At 35.8% G+C, this 23,560-nt stretch overlaps 1 protein-coding gene across 1 annotated transcript in view; it reads right to left on the bottom strand.

Moving 5' to 3' along the window:
* Positions 1-1,204: 1,204 nt before the first annotated feature.
* The window catches only part of LOC134531104 (eukaryotic translation initiation factor 5B), a 342,833-nt gene continuing 320,477 nt past the window's right edge, over positions 1,205-23,560 (bottom strand). The window contains exons 22-23 of the mRNA XM_063366652.1: positions 5,358-5,478; positions 1,205-1,547 (exon numbers count right to left, since the gene is read on the bottom strand). Coding sequence (XP_063222722.1) covers positions 5,371-5,478 — 108 coding nt within the window. The 3' untranslated portion in view covers positions 1,205-1,547; positions 5,358-5,370. The remainder of the gene's footprint in view (positions 1,548-5,357; positions 5,479-23,560) is intronic.

Raw genomic sequence — 23,560 nt, 5'->3', positions numbered from 1 at the left:
AGACACAAGCCATCAATCATGTGTGATCATGCACACATAAATTTGTAGTTCACCTATAATATACCACAAAGGTGAGTGGTATTGCACAAAACAGCAGAATAAATTACATTGAAATAAAGGTGTTTTAATTTTTTAATTTGTAACTCAAGGAAAACAAAATAAAGAATGGTGATTTTTTTTGCTGTTTCAACACTGACATGCATGTCAGTTTCCCAGTATATGAGACCAACCACAGCACAGTTCTGGAGCTACTCTCACACGTACTTAGTGCATCTGGGCCGCCGAAAATGATTTTAACACTGCAGGACATCTATTTACACAAAGACATAAATATTTAAGATAACTTTTGCATAAGAATATTGTATTTCAAAGAGATCACCTTTTTTCAGCATTCAAAACCTCATTGATCACTATCGTCACCTTTTATCACTAAGAATGTCACCAAACAGACATTGACTGACTAAATTTTCCACACTGAAAGAAAACTTCCAAGAAAACAACCAGCAGGCTATTAAAACTTCTGCAGAACAATCATTTACAGTGGCCATGGAAGGTTTCAAGAAATCATCCAAAGAAATCTTTTAATGTGGCGTAACCACTTTATCACAGGGCTTAATAACTACAGGTTTCTTTATGCATGGTTCACAACAGCCCAGAATCTTTGAGGTCAATACTTGCAAACCAGTGGTTGGCCAATGGCAAATTATAACGAGAAGGTACCATACTGCTTTAAATTAATGACTAAAAAATCATTTAGGAGAGCCACTACCTCCAAATTAATGTATATATTTTTAAATATTTTCATCTGTGATATCAAATGAAGATAAAACTGAGAGCATTACTAACAACAGATTGTATATGTAATAGTTTGTCCATTTACATGCATTTGCTTCTAGGATTTGCAAGTAAATTTCTTTGGAATTCTGATATTACATTACTTTCTTAAGTTACTCATCCATTAATCACAGTTTAACCATAGCATCTTGCATACTAATATCTTATCACAAAAGTGTCTGCTTCTGTTCTTTCCAGCAAACTGCATTAATAAAACTTCTCCAAAATGCATGTGTGTTATCCACTCCTTTAAGAATCATATTTTTATATCAGTTAAAAGAGTTAAGATTCATTTTGAATGAGAATAAATGTTCACATATGTTACAATAATGATGTTTCTGAGATAAATCAAAGTAAAAAGAAAGAAAAATTAATCAAAACTGAAAATACAATTTCTTTCTCATGCCACATAATACAGACACTAATGCACGTAGATTCATAATATAGTCACACACATACACATTGCAGAAACAGCAAATCACCAGGAAATAGTTTCAAGGCGTAGTATGTATATTCATTTTATAAAACCAGTTTTAATTTTTTTGTCAACAATGTTAGGAAGCGTAGGAATCAGTCCGCAGGAGTATCCTCAACACATCGCAGGACACTGCCCGCACAAAGACACGGCGCTTCGCAGTCCCAAGTTGTCTTCGCTCCGCCTTGCCCGGCATCACGTGGCTCTGAATCAACTCGCGAGGCTGCCACTAGTCCCTCTACACCACAAGAATGAGAAAGAGGCCCATCCTAGTCAGCAACTACAAAACGTGAGCACCTCTACAATTAAAAAGAACACATGTAACTTAGCAATCCTGCACTCTGGAAACCATCAACTACTTGCCCAATACTCTCATAGTCAAAATATCTGCCCTGTATTAATTTTGTAGTAATAAATTAATAAATTTCTGCTTACCTATAAAATAAATTCATTGAAATTCAGATACTTAGCTTACTAAGGCATGCGTAGAGTTGATCTAATACATATTTATGCAATCATTTGCTACTGATAAAGTTATTTTATTTGAGACATGACCTAGACAATTTTTACTTACAATGTTTCAACAGCCTGGAAGTATTCAAGAGCGACGAACTTATTTGAAAGAAAATGAGTGATATGATTGTAGGATGGGGTGTGAAGATGAGGTTCTGCCACAAGGTGCCACAAAAGCAGGAATACTGCTCAAGTTTGGCAGCTGTCACCTATCTTTTATATCTTAATTTTCTACAGCACTTGCTGTGGTATCCTTAAAAAATTATGATTTAAATACTTGGCATCTTTTGTTTATGGGCCGTTGAATTTGGCAAAATCAGCTGTTTGCAAAATGTGCAGCGATGATGTCTAAACCCTCGGGAGACTCCCGAGATATGGTATCCAGATCGGAGGAATAAAAAATGAAATACAAAGAAGGGACTCAAAATAAAGACACGCTGTGGCCAAGTTAAAATAATAGGTGGAGAAAGGGGCTAAAACTCTTCTACAGAAAGCAAGAAACATGGGCAACCCAGTTCAACATAAAAATATAAAATACTTTCAATTGTGAGAGATTGCAGTATAATGGAGGAAGAATGGGAAGAACGAGAGAAAGAATACAAGGCAATACCAATGAAGGGTTGAAAACCTTGTAGAGTTTACTTGATACAATCTCAAATATTTACTATATTATTTCTGGGTATTAAAAATATACAAATTCATTGAAAATAAGCAGACAACAGAACAATGATACACACATACTGGCTTGAAAACAATCAATATGTTTTTGTAATTTTTTACATTAAAGTAAAATTATCTTAATGACAATAATTTCTCACTCAATAATATAAATAACCACTAATTGTGTTTACGGTGAAGTTCTCAAAATTTTCTAGTAATTTTTTATAAAAAGAAACTATTAAATGGTAATTTCATAACTCTCACTAAATTAATTATAAATTCAGATATTTCAGAGCACCGTCCTAATTTGAACGTTCACTGTATTATCATCATACCAAATAACTGCAAAATAACCATGGTTCTACACAAGTATAGGAAATAATTACACTTTTTATGGACAGATATAATGAATTAATTACCAATTAAACTACCCAATATATCAAAGTTACGATGTTCATGTAGAAAATACTACAAAACATTTTTATTACATAGTAAAATAAATTACACTTTTGCCATGTAATTTGATGAAAAAACCAAAACTAATAATATAAATCATGTAGTCCACTTAATGATTTAATTTTCAAAGTATACACAGAATATTAAATATGCTTGCATCAGGAACTTTTCGACAGTTTCAACTTGACAAGTGCAAGCATGATATACATTTCACTAAACTACCCAAGCTATATTCAATATTCACACTTATGCTGAGGTACTGCTCAGCATATTACAATAATGAGCATTTTATTACACATTTAATTTTATCTGAAGTAAATTCTTTCTAATTCACAACCTGCGGAGGGAGGCTTTATAACTAACTCCTAAGCACCCTTTTGCGTAAAGTCCTGAAATAAACTTTTTTAACTGTTAGAAACCTGTACGAAAATGCATATGATAAATGTCAGCTGCTATACATAAAGGCCTAGGTTCATTGTTTATGAACACTGCTCTTGCATTCAGTGCACGCTGCACTCAAATTCAAGAGGAAATGGATTTGAAACCTCCCACCCTTCATAGTTTTGATTTTCCATGGTTTCCCATAATCACTACAAGAAAATAATGGCACGTTCTTTCAATAGACCATGACCAATCTCTTCCCCATAGTCCCTGACTTGTGATACGTAAGACCATCTATAATTGCTATTGAAACAATGTAAAACCAAATTAAATACATTAGATACACTATGAGAGGCAAGATTGGGGGCAGCAACAGTGTGACAGGGACAGAAATAAAAAAGGGAATACTTTATTATTTTCACTGCATTCCTCCCATAAGAACTGAGATCCCTCTAAGATGGAACCAAAACAAAGACTTACAGAGTTGAGGAGTTGTAGTCAACCACACAGCCAACCAAGTGTATTGACTAATTGAACATTTGTTTTTACTTTAAGGGGTGTCCTTAAAATAAGTAATGATTTTCTAGAAAAAAGGTTAAACAGATAATAACTAACGCACAAGAAATATGCAGGCAAAAACACAAGTAGTACCTACTGTAGGTTCAAAATGGTACTGAATATTGGTGGTGATAAAAATAAAAACCATTAATTTTTTTACTTTTAGTTACCACATAGTACAACATTTACAAATTTTTAAGACTGCACTTTGTCAATAACAAGAGTATAATTAAAAAAAAAAAAAAATATTTGTGTTTGTAAAGCCCAATTCTGGTGATATAGGCACACACAGAAAAAGAGCCATGCTGGATAGTATTTCTGGCATTAGATCAGCCAATAATGAAGCAGTGCCAAATTTACAAGAGAAGTATATATGAATGAATGTACTTCAAAGCCATGTTGTTAAACAATATGAGTATCTATGATGCACCATAGTTAGACATAAATGGTGATAAATTAACTCCATATTTAGGAACAACTTGCTGGTTAGTGCCCTTTTTAATAACTGAAACTTGCACAGAACATAAAAAAAAATGGGTGTACGCACGTTAAGAGTTATACTTACTTGGCATAATAAAAAACTAACAATTTTACATGCAAATAATTAATAGAAATAAAATAATAAAATGACTGGAGTGATATTGTAAATACGACTGGTAAAATATAAATTCAATGAATATAAAAAATTTAAATAATTACTCAGAATTCATAATTAATATAAACATGTGTAAACAATTATTTAATTTAGTAAAATAATTTATATAAATTTAAAATAATAAATGTGGTAAATTCTAATTCTAATTTATTAATTCTAATTATTTATGAAATAATGTAAGAATTTATAATGCAAATCAATTATACATACGGGAACATAACCTCACAAAAACATCCACAAAAATGGCCAGGAGACTACTAAAATTTCCACGGACACTCCCTACCAGCACAATTTCTTATCACTAATATTCACAATAAATAAAGGTTTTTAATGATATGGACCAGTATTCAATATCACTAAACAATAATATTTAAAAGCAAATATATAATTTTTATTTGTACTGTATGTAGCTTTTTTTTTCATCCCGTGAAAAAGTCGTTGAATGGTATAAGCGTATCATAAATATTCACTCTTTTAATTTTTTTCAATAATGTATCTAAAATATATAACTTCAAAATTCAGTATTTACAAAAAACTCAAAAGGTACTGTTGCTCTTAACAACACATAAGTTTGTATCTGGGTCATAACACCACTCCTGACAATGACTAACTTCCCCATGGTCTCAACACAGAAACTGGCAACCAAATTAAGTTTGTATAATGTTGACACCAGTTGTCAATTACAAACCTTAGACTAAATAAAACACCAGCAATAATTAGTTAAAATGCTTGCAGAATGAAGAATAGTTTACAAATCTTTTTCAGTAACAGTACAAAATGATTTTTGGTGCAGCACACAACAGAAACAAAAGTCAGATACGTTACCCCAGACTGCGTGCTACAAGATCTCGAAGAGCTTCTTCAACTCCACCATCAACTGCCAATCTGTCTTCGCGAGGTCGTCTCGGAAGTAATTTTTGCACGCATCTATCGACTGGCGACTGATCTGTAACAAAACATGGGAAGGCAAAAGTTACATTATGCTTTACAAGAGATTACATTTAAATTCAACATAATCCAATGCATGTTACAAACTAGCCACATTTACTACACAATTTCTTTTGTAATTCAGTAAATGAGCAATGATAAAACTATTATCACATATTGACACAATCACCATTTTTCCAAAAGTTTGAATAGAAAAATGAGAAAGTGGCACTATCCTAGCGGTAATAGTAAAGAACAAGTAGGTATTTACATATATTGTAGTAGAACAATATTATATATAAAAAAACACGTTGTGTAGCACATTCTAGTGGCATGGCCTGATCCAACAGCGTAGGCTCATTTGTGAGGTTATTTAGCTGTTTAAAATGTATGTTTTTGTCCAAATTTTCTCTATTTGTAGTTATTTATTATGACTGGAAAAGTTTGTTGGATGTTTGATTGCAACAATTACTATGTTGTTAACGGCTTAAAAGCATTTTTAAAGTTAAATTTGGTTAAAATTCCTTATGCCCATTGGTGCCAAAGTCGTCTGCATTAACCTATATATATTTGCTTATATGAACACCGGGGGACATATCAAGTGTATCGGTGTGCCAAATAAATGTCTGTGATAGCAAAAAAAGTTCTGGAATACAGTTTATAAACTTTAATAGTGACATTAATAAATAGTTGCAAATTTAAAAATATGTTATAATTTTAATATTACAATATTAATAATGGAATATTTTACAATCATTTATAATGTATGTCTTTAGCCCTGCGATAATATGCGTGGTTGATGATCTAAAGTACTAGAGTTTGAAACCAGTTTGTTTCAATTTTAATTTATACATTTGCTCATATGACTCATTATTAAATTTTAACACCATGATTAGAATAATGAAAGAATACCATATAATTAATTGTTATAATAATAACTTTAAATACACAGCCCAATCCGTTGGTTTGGTTATTTTACACTAGGAAGGAATATAACATTTATTATTTATTTACAATAAAAATAAATCTTATAAACATTCAAAATGTTTGATTGGGTATATGTGAATATGTGTAAATACATAAATATAAAGAAAGTTTATGTTTGTTTTTTATACAAATTAAAATTTTTATTCCAAACTTGACCTTCAAAATAAGTAGAATGTCACACAGCCTACACAATATTCCTAAAAACCACCCTCATTACTCTTCCCCACCCCTTAAAATGGAATTTTGGTACTTCTTGGTGGAATTTTGCACAACTGCCATTTAAAATAAAATGAATATTTCTGACTTCATTTAATGTGGAAAAAAAAAGTATGTCTACAACCTTTATGGAAACAAATCTCAATTTGGAACATTTAATGCTTTTAAACATTATTCTTTTTATGTATAATAATGTTTTTAAAAGCATTTTTGTAAATATTAAATGGTAATTTTCTAGAGTAAGTGTTCTTATAAAGAATATAAAATTCTCAAAATGGTATTTATGAGTTCCTCTCATTCTATCTGATGACTGCCAAACAGCACTATGATATTTTAAGTAATTTACCAATAGTTCATTGTTCTGAAAAGTTGATACAGTTAGATTAGCTACATTTAAAATGGTTGGTTATTTTAAGTTGGCGACATTAAAAACATTTAAAAGTGTTTTTTAGGATACAAGAATTCAAAATAACCATTTTCTGAGTTTTATTTTCCCCCCCTTAAGATAAGCACCTATTCTATGAAATAAACTGTTGTGAAATTCTGCTGAAAGGGGTTTGAAATACATTTTAAACAGGAAACTACTAATGAATTTACAATTGTTTTTGACAAAAAATCTTAATGTCCACTAGCATTTCCATTTACACACGGCTATATATTAAAACTTTCAATTGGATATGTAAAAAACCACTCAATCACTGAAGTGTGAACAGTGAACTTTGTTACACTATTCAACTATAAAATTGTAGTGTCACCAGTTAAATTTATACTAATATTATAAAGCTGAAGAGTTTGTTTGTTTGTTTGAACGCGCTAATCTCAGGAACCACTGGTCCAATTTGAAAAATTCTTTCAGTGTTGGATAGTACATTTATCGAGGAAGGCTATAGGCTATATTACATTATCAATAACATCAGGGATCCTTACTAAAAGTCCAATTTAGAATCAAATGCGTTGGAGGGGGTTAGATACAACATGCAGTACACGTACGAAGTGTGTGTTGACAATTCCGCAGGCACTAGAAGTTTATTTCCTATTGCCTATTAACATTGTTGCCACGCACTAGATGCCTTATCATTCTTAATTTTCCCATACAAGTAAAAAACACCCATGTGATATTAACAACGAAGCAATCAGTACCCTCATAAGAGTTCAATTAGTATTTAAATACTTTTTATCACTTTAAATCGCAAACCTAAACTATTGTTTTTTTTCCTCTCTCTGTGTTTAATTTGTTTTTTTTATTGCCCTTTTTTTCAAGTATATATATTTTACAGACTTGAAACTTCACAATGTTCCTTATGTTACGCAGGATGACATTTTCCGAAAATTAGATCCCATGGGTGGTTAAAACCAGGCAACAGTGGGTACTTTGTCTGCATGAGAACAGGATTTTGCATTGTTCATGCCTTCTGCGTCTCCATGGCTACGGGCATCGCGCGGCAGTGGCGTACCCACAAGGAGGGGCATGTATAATGAGCGGCGCAAGAGTGATCTGCCTGTAGACTGCCGTAGCGAAGTACGGGTACATCAGTTGTACGTTGCGTGCACGAGTCGGGAAACCATCGGTGCTATTCATTTATTCTCCGGTAGATTATACAGCATTGTAATAAATTTTCACTCATTTCTTTTTATTTACCATTACTGTAAATGGGAGATGTGGCTTAATTTTTTTTTCCATTAGTATAGCCGTGCAAAGCCGGGTCGGGCAGCTAGTGATTTAATACAATTCTTTGGACAAGAATGTAAAATAAAGAATAAAAATTAAAACATAAAAACACAGACAACAAACCTAAATTTAGTTCGTGTCAAACTTATCAGACAGCTCAGAAAAATCAGTGGAAGGAATTTAGTCATATATAAAAAAAAAAGCAGTAGCACAGACGAACTCAGTGGGCTAACAATGACAAGATAGTTTCAACAAGAACAGTAAATACAGACAAATAACTTTGGACGGCGAACAAATGAACCAAAAAGTGCAAATAAAAGGGTATTATGAACATCACAACAACAGCACAGACGAACAAGTCAAAATTTAAATACTTTAGTTTTATAATTGTGTTCCTTTGTTTGCTGTGTTGACCAGGATGGTTGTCTGTCTGTATTTACTGTTCTTGTTGAAACTGTCATGTCATTGTAACGTATTCGCTGTGTTATTTTTTTCATGGCTAAATTCCTTCAACTGAATTTTCTGTGCTGACTGATGTTTAAAGTACGAAGTTGGCTGATTTAGGCTTGCTGTCTGTGGGTTTGTTTTATTTTTATTTTGCATTGTAGTTTTTTTCCATGACAAAGAGTACAAAACTGCAACGGCGTATGTCCTCTATTATTAAATTAAAAACGTATTACCAATTAAAGTGTCAACTCATAAGTACAGGCATCATGACGTGAAGACTGCAAACTCGCTTCAATGCCTTGCATATGCTGGTGAATGTACATTTGGTGTGCATGCTGCTTCTTTGCTACTGTCCAAAAGATGACACTGACACTGCCCCAATAAGCTGCTGTAGAATAGCGTCCTCGGAGGAGGCACGTTGGCAGTCCTAGTTCGACCCCAGCAGGTCCAGTCCGCCTGTCTGAACTAGCGAGTGACACCTCACGAGTGGATAGTGTTCCTGTTTGTTGTACCCCGCCCGCACAGCAGCACATCGCGCCGCTGGGGGTGGTGGGGGGGGGGGGGGGGAGAGACCACGAGCCCAGGCGAGCAAACTGCCGTAACACACGGAGAAGTACCGGCAAAAATTACTCCACACCACCTAAAATAATGAAAAATAAAAATAAAAAACGTCCAGTGAATTTAAACAAATTTAGGTAGCTGCCTTGCGATTTTAATGTTTTTATGGTTTAGAAAATGAATGTCCGAAAAAAAATAAAAATTTATAGTTACGTGATGAGACTTCTTGAAGTGGTTTAGAATTGAGTAGAAACAAAAATAAACAGATCCACAACAATCATAAATGTAAAATAATGAGGCGAAACTTTGTTACCCGAACAGGGTGTCCATAAAAGAATGTCCCAGTTTCGACGGTATATTATAAAAGTTTAATTTAGACTATTTACAACATATCATACATATAATTGAAGGCCAACTAACCTAGTTTTGTTTACCAAGGTTTAATATGTGCATCTTTAGATATGCGGCACACATCCAACCTAAAGTCCTATTCTTCCCACACTTTGGTTAAAAGGTCCAGAGTAATGGAAGTAATAGCCTCTTCAATTCTGTGTCTCAACTCTGGCAAATCACAGGGAGCGGCGGAACGCAGACACGATCTTCTATGAAGCCCCAAAAGAAAAAAAAAATCACATGGCGTTATGTCAGATGAACATGGAGGGCAGCGAAAAAGATCTGTCGTCTCGACCATTACGGCCAATTCAACGGTCAGGGACGTCGAAAGTTCAACCACTCTTGTAAAAAGAGATTCAAATGGGGAAGGGCTCCGTCCGGCTGCCAAATAAAGTTTACAGGTTCGCCCTCTACTATTTGGGGGATCAGCCATTATTTCGCGCTGCAAGCGAGACCACAAAGCAGTACTTTCCCATGCGCTTATATAAAACTGCTTGAGTTACTCTTTTAATTGTGACCTTGAACCTACACACTACAATGCTTACAGCTGATACCATTAAAATTTATAACTGGGGCATTCTTTCATAGACCTACTGTATAACATGTTTTGGCTTTTTATAAGGACTTTTACCTAAAGGTATGTAGATGCAAGTGGTGAAAAATTATAGACATAGTCAGTGCAGAGCACCTGTCCCACCGTAAAAACCTACTGATAGATAAAAACGTGAATTATGTATGCACGAACCACTAAGTGAAGCTTACCAAATGTTCGTATATGCCTCTCGTAGAAACGTATCGTATTTGGAGATTATAATTACAAACTGTCTATCATTAACTGCCTTATACAATTCATTCACATACTAAAGGTGGACCAGGCAGTTTATCTCCACGAAAAACTTTACATTTTATTTAAAGTAAGTCGGGTTCGTAATTTCGAAAAACGGATATATTTCAGTAATTTTTCCTTATTCCTAAAGAACTTTTCACCAGAACTTTCCCGTAATGTGACGGAACTGTTTGGACGATGTTCGTGGTTGGTCCAGAGACGCGGTCCCGTCCACAGGTGCTGACGGACTGCAGGCGGTCGCTACCCGGGGCTCATTCTAAATGCACTAGCCTCGTCTTGTCACGACTACCCGCCTGCCGACAACTAGGCGATACCACTACTATTAAAGCTTGGAAGTAGCGTTCTTCTTGTGCACTATATCCACGAGCAGAAGCTGTCCAGATGGCGATAATGGTTCCTTGTTTTAGATAATATTTAAAATGTTAAGAAACAATCCAAACGAATTTGAGAGTTTGTTAAAAGTTATTAAAATATGTATATACATTTATATTAACTTTGTAACTGAAATAAATTTACAAGGAAGTGAATGTCCATTTATTATTGATGTTTAAACTAACAATTTATAGGAATGCGAGGTAGTTTCCTTTTACTTAAGATTTTAGTTTATTATTTCATTATAATCTTAAAACTCTACTTGTTTTTAGGTTATGACTTGCAAAAACTAATGGTTTATTAAAATTTATCTAAACCCTAAAAAGTTACACAACACAGTAATTAACTAACATTAAATTAACCTATAGTAAAAAGGTATTATTCGTTGACAATTTGAACTATTAAGATGAACATGTGGAGGCGGACTATCACTATGAATTTAAATGCATGTTATTTTACCATTATCAATATATATCACAAGTAACCTATTTTAAATTAAACGTATAACCTCACTTATATAAATACACCCGAAATAGTTTATAAATACAATTTCTAACACTAATATTCCCAATAAATAAATGTTTTTAATTATACGAACCCCTAATCCATATCAATCACTAAATTTCTGAACGCGACTCACATGTAGTTCACACCCGCCGCTAGAATTCGCTACCGGAGCAGCTACGTCGATTATCGAATCATTCGATTAGCAGAGCGAAAGGTTAAAAGGATTCATCATAGGGAACATTTTTCTGCTCTGCCTTTCCGCTAGTCATCGTATCTGTTTGGAAAGGGGAGGAGGGAAGGTTAAGAATTCCCAGTGGGGAAGACAGGGGAGGAGGAGATGTTAACCAGCAGGTGGTCTGAAAAGGACGAGGATTATGTAGGTTTCGACAATGTCACAATGACAAGTATAAATTGGTCGAAGATGGAATGGGAGGGGGAGGGGGGAAAGGTTCCTTTCTTTTTTACTATCCCAAAAAACAAAGAACCTCAAAAAAAATGTGTCCAAAGCTGAATTTTCGCACAGAATCGACTATGCTTAATAACATACCGAAAGTTTACAGCTGTAGACCCTATGCGTAGCACTAAAAACGTGCGACTTAAAGCAGTCCTTTAAAATGCTTCCCATTTACACACTTTTAAACGTAGACTTTCCATAAACTTATTAAAATAACCTAGAAACGATATTATATAGCCTACATTAATATTGAAAAAAAGTCCAGAGTGTAAATATTACAGGTAAGAAATAAATCGATTAATTAATGAAATAAGTTTTTTATGTCAGTCAAGGACATAAAAACATATTTCACATAACATTGCATGTTTCTTAAGCTTTAAAATGACGGTTTTCAAAGGCTAGCGTAATTTTTTGCATCGCTAGAACTTTCAGAGCGCAGCAGTATGGTGTGCGCACTGCGACAGTGTTACAACCGCAATCACGAAATCGAGGTTTTTTAATCTCTGGAAAATTTTCTCCAAACTGAAATTTAGTACAGTGGTAATATCAACGTTTTCTAGCAACATGTGAAACGTTTGCCTCCGCACACAAAAAATGTGCAATTAAGTCCTAAATGATAGTTTCTTGCAACTATCAACAAAAATGCTTTTCTAAACTGCAATTTATGTAGTAGACTCTCAGTATGGACACTAAAATAATCTAGAAACATTTCCCTGCATGGTAATAGTGATAAAAAGTACCAAGTTGCAATATCTTACCATCTAATAGACAGTTAATTCATTAAAGTTAAGAATACATTTTTTTTTAATTTTTATGAAAATATAAAGACAAATTACATAAATATGACGAGCTCTACGTGAAAATTGCTTTAGAAAAAGTTGCTAAATATTTATTAAACTTTCAATTGGTATATTTGTTGAGTGTCTGGTACAATCTGACAGTTGAAGCGTTCCGAGCTGTGTAGTGGGTATACTGCGGCGGTGCAGAGCTGTGTAGTGGGTATACTGCGGCGGTGCAGAGCTGTGTAGTGGGTATACTGCGGCGGTGCAGAGCTGTGTAGTGGGTATACTGCGGCGGTGCAGAGCTGTGTAGTGGGTATACTGCGGCAGTGCAGAGCTGTGTAGTGGGTATACTGCGGCAGTGCAGAGCTGTGTAGTGGGTATACTGCGGCAGTGCAGAGCTGTGTAGTGGGTATACTGCGGCAGTGCAGAGCTGTGTAGTGGGTATACTGCGGCGGTGCAGAGCTGTGTAGTGGGTATACTGCGGCAGTGCAGAGCTGTGTAGTGGGTATACTGCGGCAGTGCAGAGCTGTGTAGTGGGTATACTGCGGCAGTGCAGAGCTGTGTAGTGGGTATACTGCGGCAGTGCAGAGCTGTGTAGTGGGTATACTGCGGCAGTGCAGAGCTGTGTAGTGGGTATACTGCGGCAGTGCAGAGCTGTGTAGTGGGTATACTGCGGCAGTGCAGAGCTGTGTAGTGGGTATACTGCGGCAGTGCAGAGCTGTGTAGTGGGTATACTGCGGCAGTGCAGAGCTGTGTAGTGGGTATACTGCGGCAGTGCAGAGCTGTGTAGTGGGTATACTGCGGCAGTGCAGAGCTGTGTAGTGGGTATACTGCGGCAGTGCAGAGCTGTGTAGTGGGTATACTGCGGCAGTGCAGAGCTGTGTAGTGGGTATACTGCGGCAGTGCAGAGCTGTGTAGTGGGTATACTGCGGCAGTGCAGAGCTGTGTAGTGGGTATACTGCGGCAGTGCAGAGCTGTGTAGTGGGTATACTGCGGCAGTGCAGAGCTGTGTAGTGGGTATACTGCGGCAGTGCAGAGCTGTGTAGTGGGTATACTGCGGCAGTGCAGAGCTGTGTAGTGGGTATACTGCGGCAGTGCAGAGCTGTGTAGTGGGTATACTGCGGCGGTGCAGAAGTCGCTCGGGTCGGGACTTCCTTTTATATCATTGCATCGATATTGTTAAAGTTTTTTGAATTGTTTCGCATAATCACCATCGTTGAGAAGACATTATGCGTAATGGCATTACAAACTTTACCGTCCATCATGGTGAAAGCAAGTAGGCAAGAAACTAGGATTTATTTTCCATCATTGATCTTTTGAAAGGGACAAAATTGTTCTGTTGCTGTTTAATATGCTCCATTTCTTCACGAGTGGCTTCAGGACTCTCGTGAAAAAAAAAAAGATCCTAATTAGTCTACAAAAACGGGCAGATGTCGACAACGGTCTAGGATTTTTCCATACAACAAGTCTAGTGTATTTTTTTTTTTGGCCGTTTGATACAAGATGAAGTGGAACGATTGAAATAACAAAATTATTAGCATCGGACTTGCTTCCATCATCATTGGTAAACTTTTGCTTATACATACTTTTACCAGAAGTGCCATTATAGTCCTCGATCTCGTCAGCTTTATGTGCTCCATCACAGACTTTGGTCTTATCACCAGCTTCAAAGTCACTGTCACCATACTCGTATAAGTCAGTGTCTTCACCTGGATTACTTGAAGTATTTGAAATCTTTGTAATCGATGCTGCTACATCGACAAGCTTCCTTTTTAAGAGTACATCGGTTTTACAAAGTAGAGAGTATCTATTTGAATTCGGCTTGAATGTATTCTCACTTTCCATGGTGATGATACTTACATTGTCTTCAGTCTTCTTTAAATCATCAACATCCATCAAATTAAATTATTTGTCTATATCAGGAGAGCTACGTACATCGCATTAAAGACAAGGAAAATTATTGATGCCATGCAGCACACTATCCTTTAGAATAGTAGCTTCATAATTTTCCTCTACCTTGTAAGTAGGCTTAGCTTTACAAGTTCTGCCATGTTCTTTTAAGCTCTCTCTTTGCGTAAACGACTTGCTACACCGAACATAACTTATCATTTTAACAGTCATTCTTCTTGTGTAGTCTAGCATTCTTTTTCAGAATAAATTCATTGCTGCATAACTTACACGTGTCCTTTCGATAACGTTTCAGGCATCGAACTAGGATCCATGTTAGCATCTGAGACTAATACCAGACACATATTGGGACTTTTAATTAGAAAGAGATACTTAAATACGAATTTGAGTAATCAAATAGCGAGAGTTATTTTTCCATTTTGAAAGACGTATGGCCAAGTAATTCTGATTTTCAACCACAGATGTAGTCACATGTAGCAGGGAGGTAATTATTTATTGTTTTATGTGGGATGCGGGATGGTCACTCTCACTCACGATCGCAAGAGAAGGAGGGCTTCGCTAGACATCAAGGGGAAGGGAAATCGTCTTGCATGATAAGTGTTTTTCAGCTATCTCAAAGCATAATAATCGACTGAGTATTTTGTTTGAATGCCACCTGATTAAAATATTTAAGTGCTGATTTAGTAACAGGAATACACAAATTAAAAAAAAAAACCTGAAGAAAAATGTTTGTCTCATTACATAAAAAATGCATGCAGGGATTATTTTCTCAGGAATAACCAGAAGCACTCGGAGGATATCAGGAGAAGTCTCGCTAGGAATAATCAAGAGCACACTAAGGAAGGGGAAAAAAATGGACGTGGATTCTTAGGAGCACAAGGAAAAAAATAAACATATGTCTTTGTAAATCAAACTCATTGAATCGCGAAAATTATATTTAAAAAAATACAAAACAACTTCTGTCAACTTGTGAACTTCTCCTTTGTTCAGCAAGGATAGAATTCTAGCAAGCGCCAAAAATGTTTTGTATTTTCTTTAAATTTAATTTTTGGAATACATTTTAATGGATGGCCATAAGACGCTGTAATAAGGTACTTTGCTGCAGTCTTAAGCATGACCCACAAGGTTAACGGTAAACCTTTGGTATGTTATTAAGCATAGTTGACTAACACTGAACCAAAATACAGCTTTAGACAAATTTTTCACAGGTTTGTGCCTCTTTTGGTATTTGTTTCCAGGAATAAATGTAGTTTTCAGAAAAATGAGTTAAAACACATACAAACATATATATATATATATATATATATTCAATTTTTGTTGATTCGCTACAGCTAATTACGAATATCGCAAGGTGGATATTGAAATAGGTAATATGTCTCAAAATAGCATTCAAAGATATCTGCTCTACTTCATGACCACATTATTATTTAGTACATATAGTTTCTATCTTAGTTTATGTTTCTCATTTCTGTAAAACATGTTCTGTCCATCTTGCAAAGCATACTACATCAATATATTGCAGCTGCTGAATCGCTGTAGCTATCAAATGACTCCATTTTGAACTCTCACGATTGTGGATAAAATGTTGTCCATGTCTTTTAGCTCTACTATAAAATGTTCTCGTCTTCCTTTATCATTTTTCTTTCCCATTTTTTGTTATCTCTGTTCAAAATAAATTCGCGAAGCATTCAAATCTTTCCAAAAGGTCATGTTCTGATCACTAATGCATGAGGAGGTAATAAACAAAAACGTGAAAACATTGTTTCATACAAATTATGTAGATTTAATGCATTATCGAACCCTTTGTAGTAGAAACAGGTAATACACTATCTTGCAGATAAACTTTATAATAGCCCACACAACTGTGAAAGACAACACTGAACATAAATAGATAAATATACAATTTGATTGAATAAACTATTTATATAAATAATCCCTAATTGTTTTAAAAACTATATGTACAATATTAAAACCAAATACATAATCTATGGTAGTGCACACTATCCGAGTTAAAAAATGTTTCTCAAAGAAAGGATATCAACAGATTTTTAAAATAAAATACCAGACCCTTAGATGTGAAACCATGTAAATAAAAATAAAGCAATTATAGTTGTCTTGTAAAAAAATCATTACCCGATTTTATTTGTTGACACATAACTTAAAACCGTAAATCATAAAAATATTTAAATAAAACGTGTTTATATATATTTAAATTATATAAAATAATGCTCCGAATGCATTAAGAGTATATTGAAACCCTATGTCAGTGTAAAATCTTAAACAAATAAATTAATTTATTAACTTTTAATTAGCTCAACAGTTTATTTAATTGGCTAATCAATTAAGTCATTGAGAGCTGAGTGACTAGGTTAACAAAATTGTTATTGCCTTGGCATCGTTAATAATATTCATAGGCCTATATGTACTCACCACAACATTGCCTGAAGTTAATACTAACATTTCACTGAAGTAAAAACTATTTAGAATGCCAATCCAAACAATATTTAACTGTAGGCAAAATCTCTTCACGCAGCTAGAACTGTTAAAAATACTTCCCAATGGCTAGGATTAACGCCGTATTTAGAAGATAATTTCGGCAAAGCTGAAATCGTGACCTTACTAAGCCCTTCAGAAAGGACGAGTCTTATTTTCTTGATTTTAGTAAGAACAATTTAACAATATTTAACAATGATCAGTTCTATTCGGGTCGCACCCATTACGACGATACAAATAAAATTACACAACGCTTAAAACATGAACACTCTTATAGTTCAAAATGTTCAGAAAAATCATAAAAGTATCATAAAATTATCCAAACAAACAAGTTGAAAAACACGCTGTGACAAAAACAAATCCAAACATTCTATTTCGAAAGTCGTCCATTGAATTGTCAGTTTCACTACGTCATAGAGACATAAAATTATCAATAAAGATGACAAGATAAATGCTTGAAGATTACTGACATAAAAAAACATGGATCACCGAGCGAAGAAGCTCAGTTTCGGGGAAGCTCCACAGGCAGTGCCACTCTCCTCTCGTCAGGCCCAGCAGGGGGTCCCGCCGCCTGCCTGCTCTTCCCTGGCCCCCACCGTGTTTCCCCGGCACTCTAGGCCTGCTTTTATACACCCAGCAATGTGGGCATTGCTCTACAAATATTAATTATTCTTACAAATCTTAGGGACGACAACGACATAACCCTGGTTTCATAAAGGGATTAACTATGATTTTATAAAAATTAATTATATAAATATTTAACTAGAACTTACGAAAACTAGTTTGAATATAGCTTACAAACAGTACTTTCATTAAAGAATGAAAGTGATTTAAACATAAAAATTATAACATCTTGTTGACAATAATCAATGGGTACCTATTTAGTTTTCTTTTAAGTAGTTTTTATATTTAAAAAAAATATTAAGAAAGATGCAAATAATTGGGAAAATTTCGAGACAATAAATTACACAGGTTCAAGAGCTGTGATGAACCCTCGTAAACTATGTAATGAAACGTCTCTGATAAAAACGAAAAAAAGACTTGAAAAAATACTAAACCTTGGCTTGGGCCTGATTTATGACAAGGAATTTGATTAAAATACTGCCAACCTTGTTAACATTCTTAAAAAAATTAATACTAAACAGTTTCCAAACATGGTAGATGACTATAAATGATTAAGTATTAAATTATATTATAAAGTTTTTTATTATCTATGCAAATTCATGGAAATTCATTTCCTAACTTAATTAATTAATATTACTTTAAGTAAAAATATAGTATGTAGGACTACCTCGTATGAAATAATCCAACAATGAACTGAGCTAAGTATTTAATAATATTATAGCTAACGACAAACAAAGAAATTGTATCCATATATATTTGATAAAGGCATAATTAGTATAATCGAGTAATCTGTAATTAAAAAAAAATTCCACTGCCAAGTTTTGAACCACATTCCTTCAGCCTATTAACTGCGCTACGAAGCCTAACAGAAGAGTACAAGGAGAATATGTATTACTAGCTGCAATACCCGGCGTTGCCCGGGCTGAACACAGGGTGTAGTTAGTAATTGTCTTCTTAATTCGAATGTCAAGTGTGCAAATTAATTTATATCATTTTCAGATCCCGACAGACGTTGTTCTGCCAGTTTATAGTTATTTACCTGGTCTGTGTGTACTTTAGACTTTATAAAGAAATATAGAAAAAAACCTGAAAAATAAGAGATTACTAATATTGAAAAGATTCCATTATCTAGCTAATGCTCGGCCTGCATTTCAATGCCTCATTCCGTTTTGTTTTGTAATATGTTTGAATTAGTTGCACATATACAAATCATATATCCATCTCTCTATATATATTTATCTCTATCTACATCTATATACATCTATGTATCTCTCTATCTCTATTTATCTCTATTTATCTCTATTTATCTCTTTATATCTACATATATACTTCCCACTATCTCTATATCTTCTATATGAGTCTCTATATAGCTCTATACATCTATAGGTATATCTCTTTATCTAACCCATTTCATTCTCTATACCTCGCTCTATCTCAATTTATCTCTCCGTCTCTATCTCACTCTATATATATGTATATATCACTCTATCTCTGTTTCTCTTTTATATTTAAATAAATTGTGTCATGCGTGCGCACTTATACAACAAAAACTGACGAAGTGCTGCTATATAAAATGAAATAAACACATTTTTTGACACGATTCGTGCTACAACTATTGAAAAATAGTTATACCGTCTCAGTAACCTTCATGGGCATGCGCATAACAAATCACCAAAATTTCATCGCAATCGGATGAATGGTATAGGAACACATACGGCACAAACAAACGAAAATTAAAGACCTGACAAACGCATCAAACGATGGTGCGTTTAAAATTCAAGGCAACTCTATCTATTGACGAAGTTAAGAACAAAACTGTTATTAGCGCCTTTATTTTGCTAGCCACTGCGAGCTCCACTAAGCGGACTGGTGTCACCAAGGAGAAAAATATTAATTTGCCAGACCTTACTATGTGTATGATCGTCAGACATAGAGAAATGACACTCACTATTTGTATGTCTATGACCTATAATTTTTTCTGTTATAAAATGAAATTATCACTTTTTCACTCCCTTAGGGATGGAATTTCATATTAATATGGGGTCTATGTGTTAATCCAGGTTATAAGCTAGCTTTAGGCCAAATTTCATTCAAATCCATTTAGTAGTTTTTACGTGAAAGAGTAACAAACATCCATCCATACTTACAAACTTTCGCGTTTATAAGACTAGTAGGAAGTAGGATAATTGTAATACCAGTATCCTTAGGTTTTTAAAAACTGAAAATACTCTTTATTATGACTATTTTAGTTTACAAAATATATTCCCGGGTAGTTTCACTATCATAAAGTTTCATTTGGCAAACTACATTTTTTAAGAAAGTGACTATGTATGGGTTAATGTTCATACACGTGGGTCCGCCATCTTCGTGCGAAAATTTAATTTCATGTTGCGCGACAATACGCTTAAAGATGTATAAATTCAAAAATATGATTTATGAAAACTTCCCTATTCAACAGAATTGAATAAAAAATGCATGGATATTCAAATTCTAAGGACAAATCTACATCTTCATAGAGCGCAGCAACACTCTATGTAAGTATGAAACAGTTAATAATGGTAGTTGCTGTAAGTAACGGATGGCACAGCAATGTTTGGAAATATATATAAAGAGTTTGTGCTGCTGCGCACCACGCCCAATATCTACGTCATCGTGCATACGAAACATAGCCCCCTCCCTTTTATGAGGTTAAAGTGATTAAGAGCCAAAGTTATTAAGATATTAGGGGACGTACAGGTTTCTACAACTTGTTTTATTGGTGTGCTGTGTTCCTCGATATCGTTTCTTGTGAGGAGATGCAACTGTGAGATGAAAGTGATTTCAAAAGCAGTTTCGACGTTCGTGCTGAGTTGTGTTGTATGCTAACACGAAAAAGCCAGTCAAAGAGTCGGCATGATTCCTTGATGTTGATGAGGTCTGTGCCACGTGTTGGCAGCCTGCGCCTGCAGTCACTATGCGGTTAGCGCTGCCCGTGGAAGGCACGCCTGCTAGGGCACCAGCAGCGTATGCGGCGGTGGTGGTGGGGGGTTTAACCTCTTTGCTCGCTGTTTGCTTTCAAATTATTTTTGTTGGTGGGAATGATAGCTTTTTTTTTTTAGGATCTCGAGCGTACATCCGCGGAAAGCCTCATGCATGTGTCTCGACGACTCTCGAAAAAAAAAAAAAGTCAGACGACCTGAATGGGCGGGGCCCGGCAAGCCGCGATCAATACTTCATTCAACCCGTGTCCCTGTGTGCGTCGCCCACGCAGACTGTCCGCCGCACACGACTCGCGCGCCGGCTGCGTGGGCGCCGCGAACACTCCCACTCGCCCCTGCCCTTGCCGGACCCTCGCGCGCACTAGCGCTGCCGAGCCGAGCCGCCCCGAACACTCCCCACGCGGCGGCGCGGAGTCGTCGCCAGCCGTCCACAGGGGAGCACGCAAGGGAGGAAATATAACTCCACCCGAAACCTTCAGAAATCCTATAAATTAATCTCACCGACAAAAAGAAACCACCAGGAAGCGTACGCTCCTGGATGGAAAGATCCATCACACGCGTACCACCGCTCGGAGAATTACTTGGATGCAGGGACGGAACCAGACTCCGGGCGGATCGGAGCGCGTCGAGAATGTCGAACAACACTGGCAGTCTCGTCCACACACGTGAACATGCTGCGCGCTGGCCCCGTTCGGTGTTCGTGAAGGGATTCTGTTCGCTAGTACGTGCAATGCTACACCTCAAACTGGAAGCGACTTCAACCCACAAACCAACAAATTCCGACCGAAACGCAGGGCCGCCGAGAGGGGGGGGGGGGGGGCAAAAGGGGAAAATGCCCAGGGGCCCGGTAGCCTTAGGGGCCCGGGCGCCCGGCTGGGAATTGGAAAATAAATGGCTGGAAAAACATTTCCCCCCTGCTATTAAAACATCTTGTACTATATATATATATATATATATATAAATAATTGTTTTGTGTGTTCTTAAAGCTACAGTCGATAACCAATAACCTAACCGAGCAGTAGGTACTTGTAACATTCAGTTCACACCAAAATACTTGCGTAGTAGCAGAAATGGAAACGTTACAGGGACGTCGGAACAGGGGGGGCAGCAGGGGCGAGTCGCCCCCGTGCTGTTTAGCATGGCGGGGGGGGGGGGGGGGGGGGGGGGGGGCGAGAGTAGTATTTCGCCCCCCTCCTTTTCCCAGAATTCATGTTAAGTCCTAGTAGTATTTTTCTCAACCAGTAGTTACAAACGTTGCATTGGTGATCACATTGATTAGAAAATCAAATTTATGATTGTCGGTATACTGTAAAATGATTGCAAATTCCTAGATGGGGTTTTATTTAAATTGTACTACATCTACTGTCAGAGTAGTATTAAATACATACTACGTCATAAAATTCTTGGAATAGTATATTTAATATTTTGGTTCGTAAACTCATTAAATAGCACAATTTTGCATCTAAAATTCCAAATTTTTCCGGAGGAGGGCCCCCGGACCCCCCACTCTATGCCTGAGGTAAGTGTGATACATCTGTTCGCCCCCCCCCCCCCCCCTAATGAAAACGTTCCGACGTCACTGGAACGTTATAAATAATTAATATGTATTATTTTCCAATGTAATGAACGTGGTTCAGTGTGTTTGATGTTTTCGAAGTAATAAAATTGATTATTACTTTACATTATTTTAATAATATTTACATTCAGAATAAATTATTATACTTATGTATTTTAAACACTCATGTAATAATGCAATTTCTGATTACCATTTAAGATTTTTTTTTTAGTTTGTTTTAGCAATATATACATCAAAATTAATTATCATTTGTATTTTGATGGGATTAACAATGTAAAAGTGCACTGAGATAATACATGCAAATGCTCTTTTTTTTTTTTTTTGCGTAACTAGGAAATCAAATCGTTATGTATGTTTTTATGTTTTTATGTATGCAATTTTACGATACCATATATGATATATATTTATGGTATAGACCTACGTAGTAGTAGTATGCAAAAAAAAAAAAAAGAAAGGGGGCCTACTACCCCAGCTGCCCAGGGGCCCACAAATTCTCTCAGCGGCCCTGCCGAAACGTCCAGTAATAATTCTTCTACCATGACGCGGTTACAACCACAAAGTTAACTAATTCCAACAGAAACTTTGTACGACAAGTGTTCAACCTAACTGAGGCTAAAAACCACAGATCTAGTTAATTATAACCGAAGCGTTGGAGTGTATTTCTTCAACCTTGACGCGGCTTCAACCCAGAAGCCTAGCTAATTTTTTTTATCGAAACTACGGCTACAACCTAGCAGCCTAAATAATTTCAACCGAATCTACGAATGATCAATCTTCAACCTTGATGCGACTTCAGCACAGTGGCCATGCTGATTTCCCGAGTTGTATAATAGCCGGTCCTGTTTCTGGGTTCTAGGTGAGGATTGGGATTGCAGTCCGCAATCTTGGACTACAACGTCATGGCGACCATCTTGGATGGCCTTGAACTTTGACCACTGAAATAGACCTCAGCCGCCATCTCAGATTATTACATCACAGCCGCCATATTGATTTTCAACAACCTTTCTCCATACTGGATTATAATATAACATCCATCTTGGATTCCGCTATTTTGTTTTCCTCCATATTGGACCATGTCACAGCCGCCATTTTGTTTCCGATAAATTTTCGCCATCTTGGATTATAAAATCACATCCATCATCTTGGTATTTCGTAATTATTATCAAGAAAAGAAAATAAGAAAAATTTAAATTAAAAAAATATTTAACTAAAATATTAGTAAAATTTTTACTAAAAAACGCACTTAGGTACATTATGGACCTCGGTTCGAACCCAGTGAGGCCATTCTAC

The sequence above is a fragment of the Bacillus rossius genome, chromosome 3 (genome assembly GCF_032445375.1).
Source record: "Bacillus rossius redtenbacheri isolate Brsri chromosome 3, Brsri_v3, whole genome shotgun sequence".
Classification (NCBI taxonomy): Eukaryota; Metazoa; Arthropoda; class Insecta; order Phasmatodea; family Bacillidae; genus Bacillus; species Bacillus rossius.
This window is presented reverse-complemented; position numbering and strand designations above follow the sequence as displayed.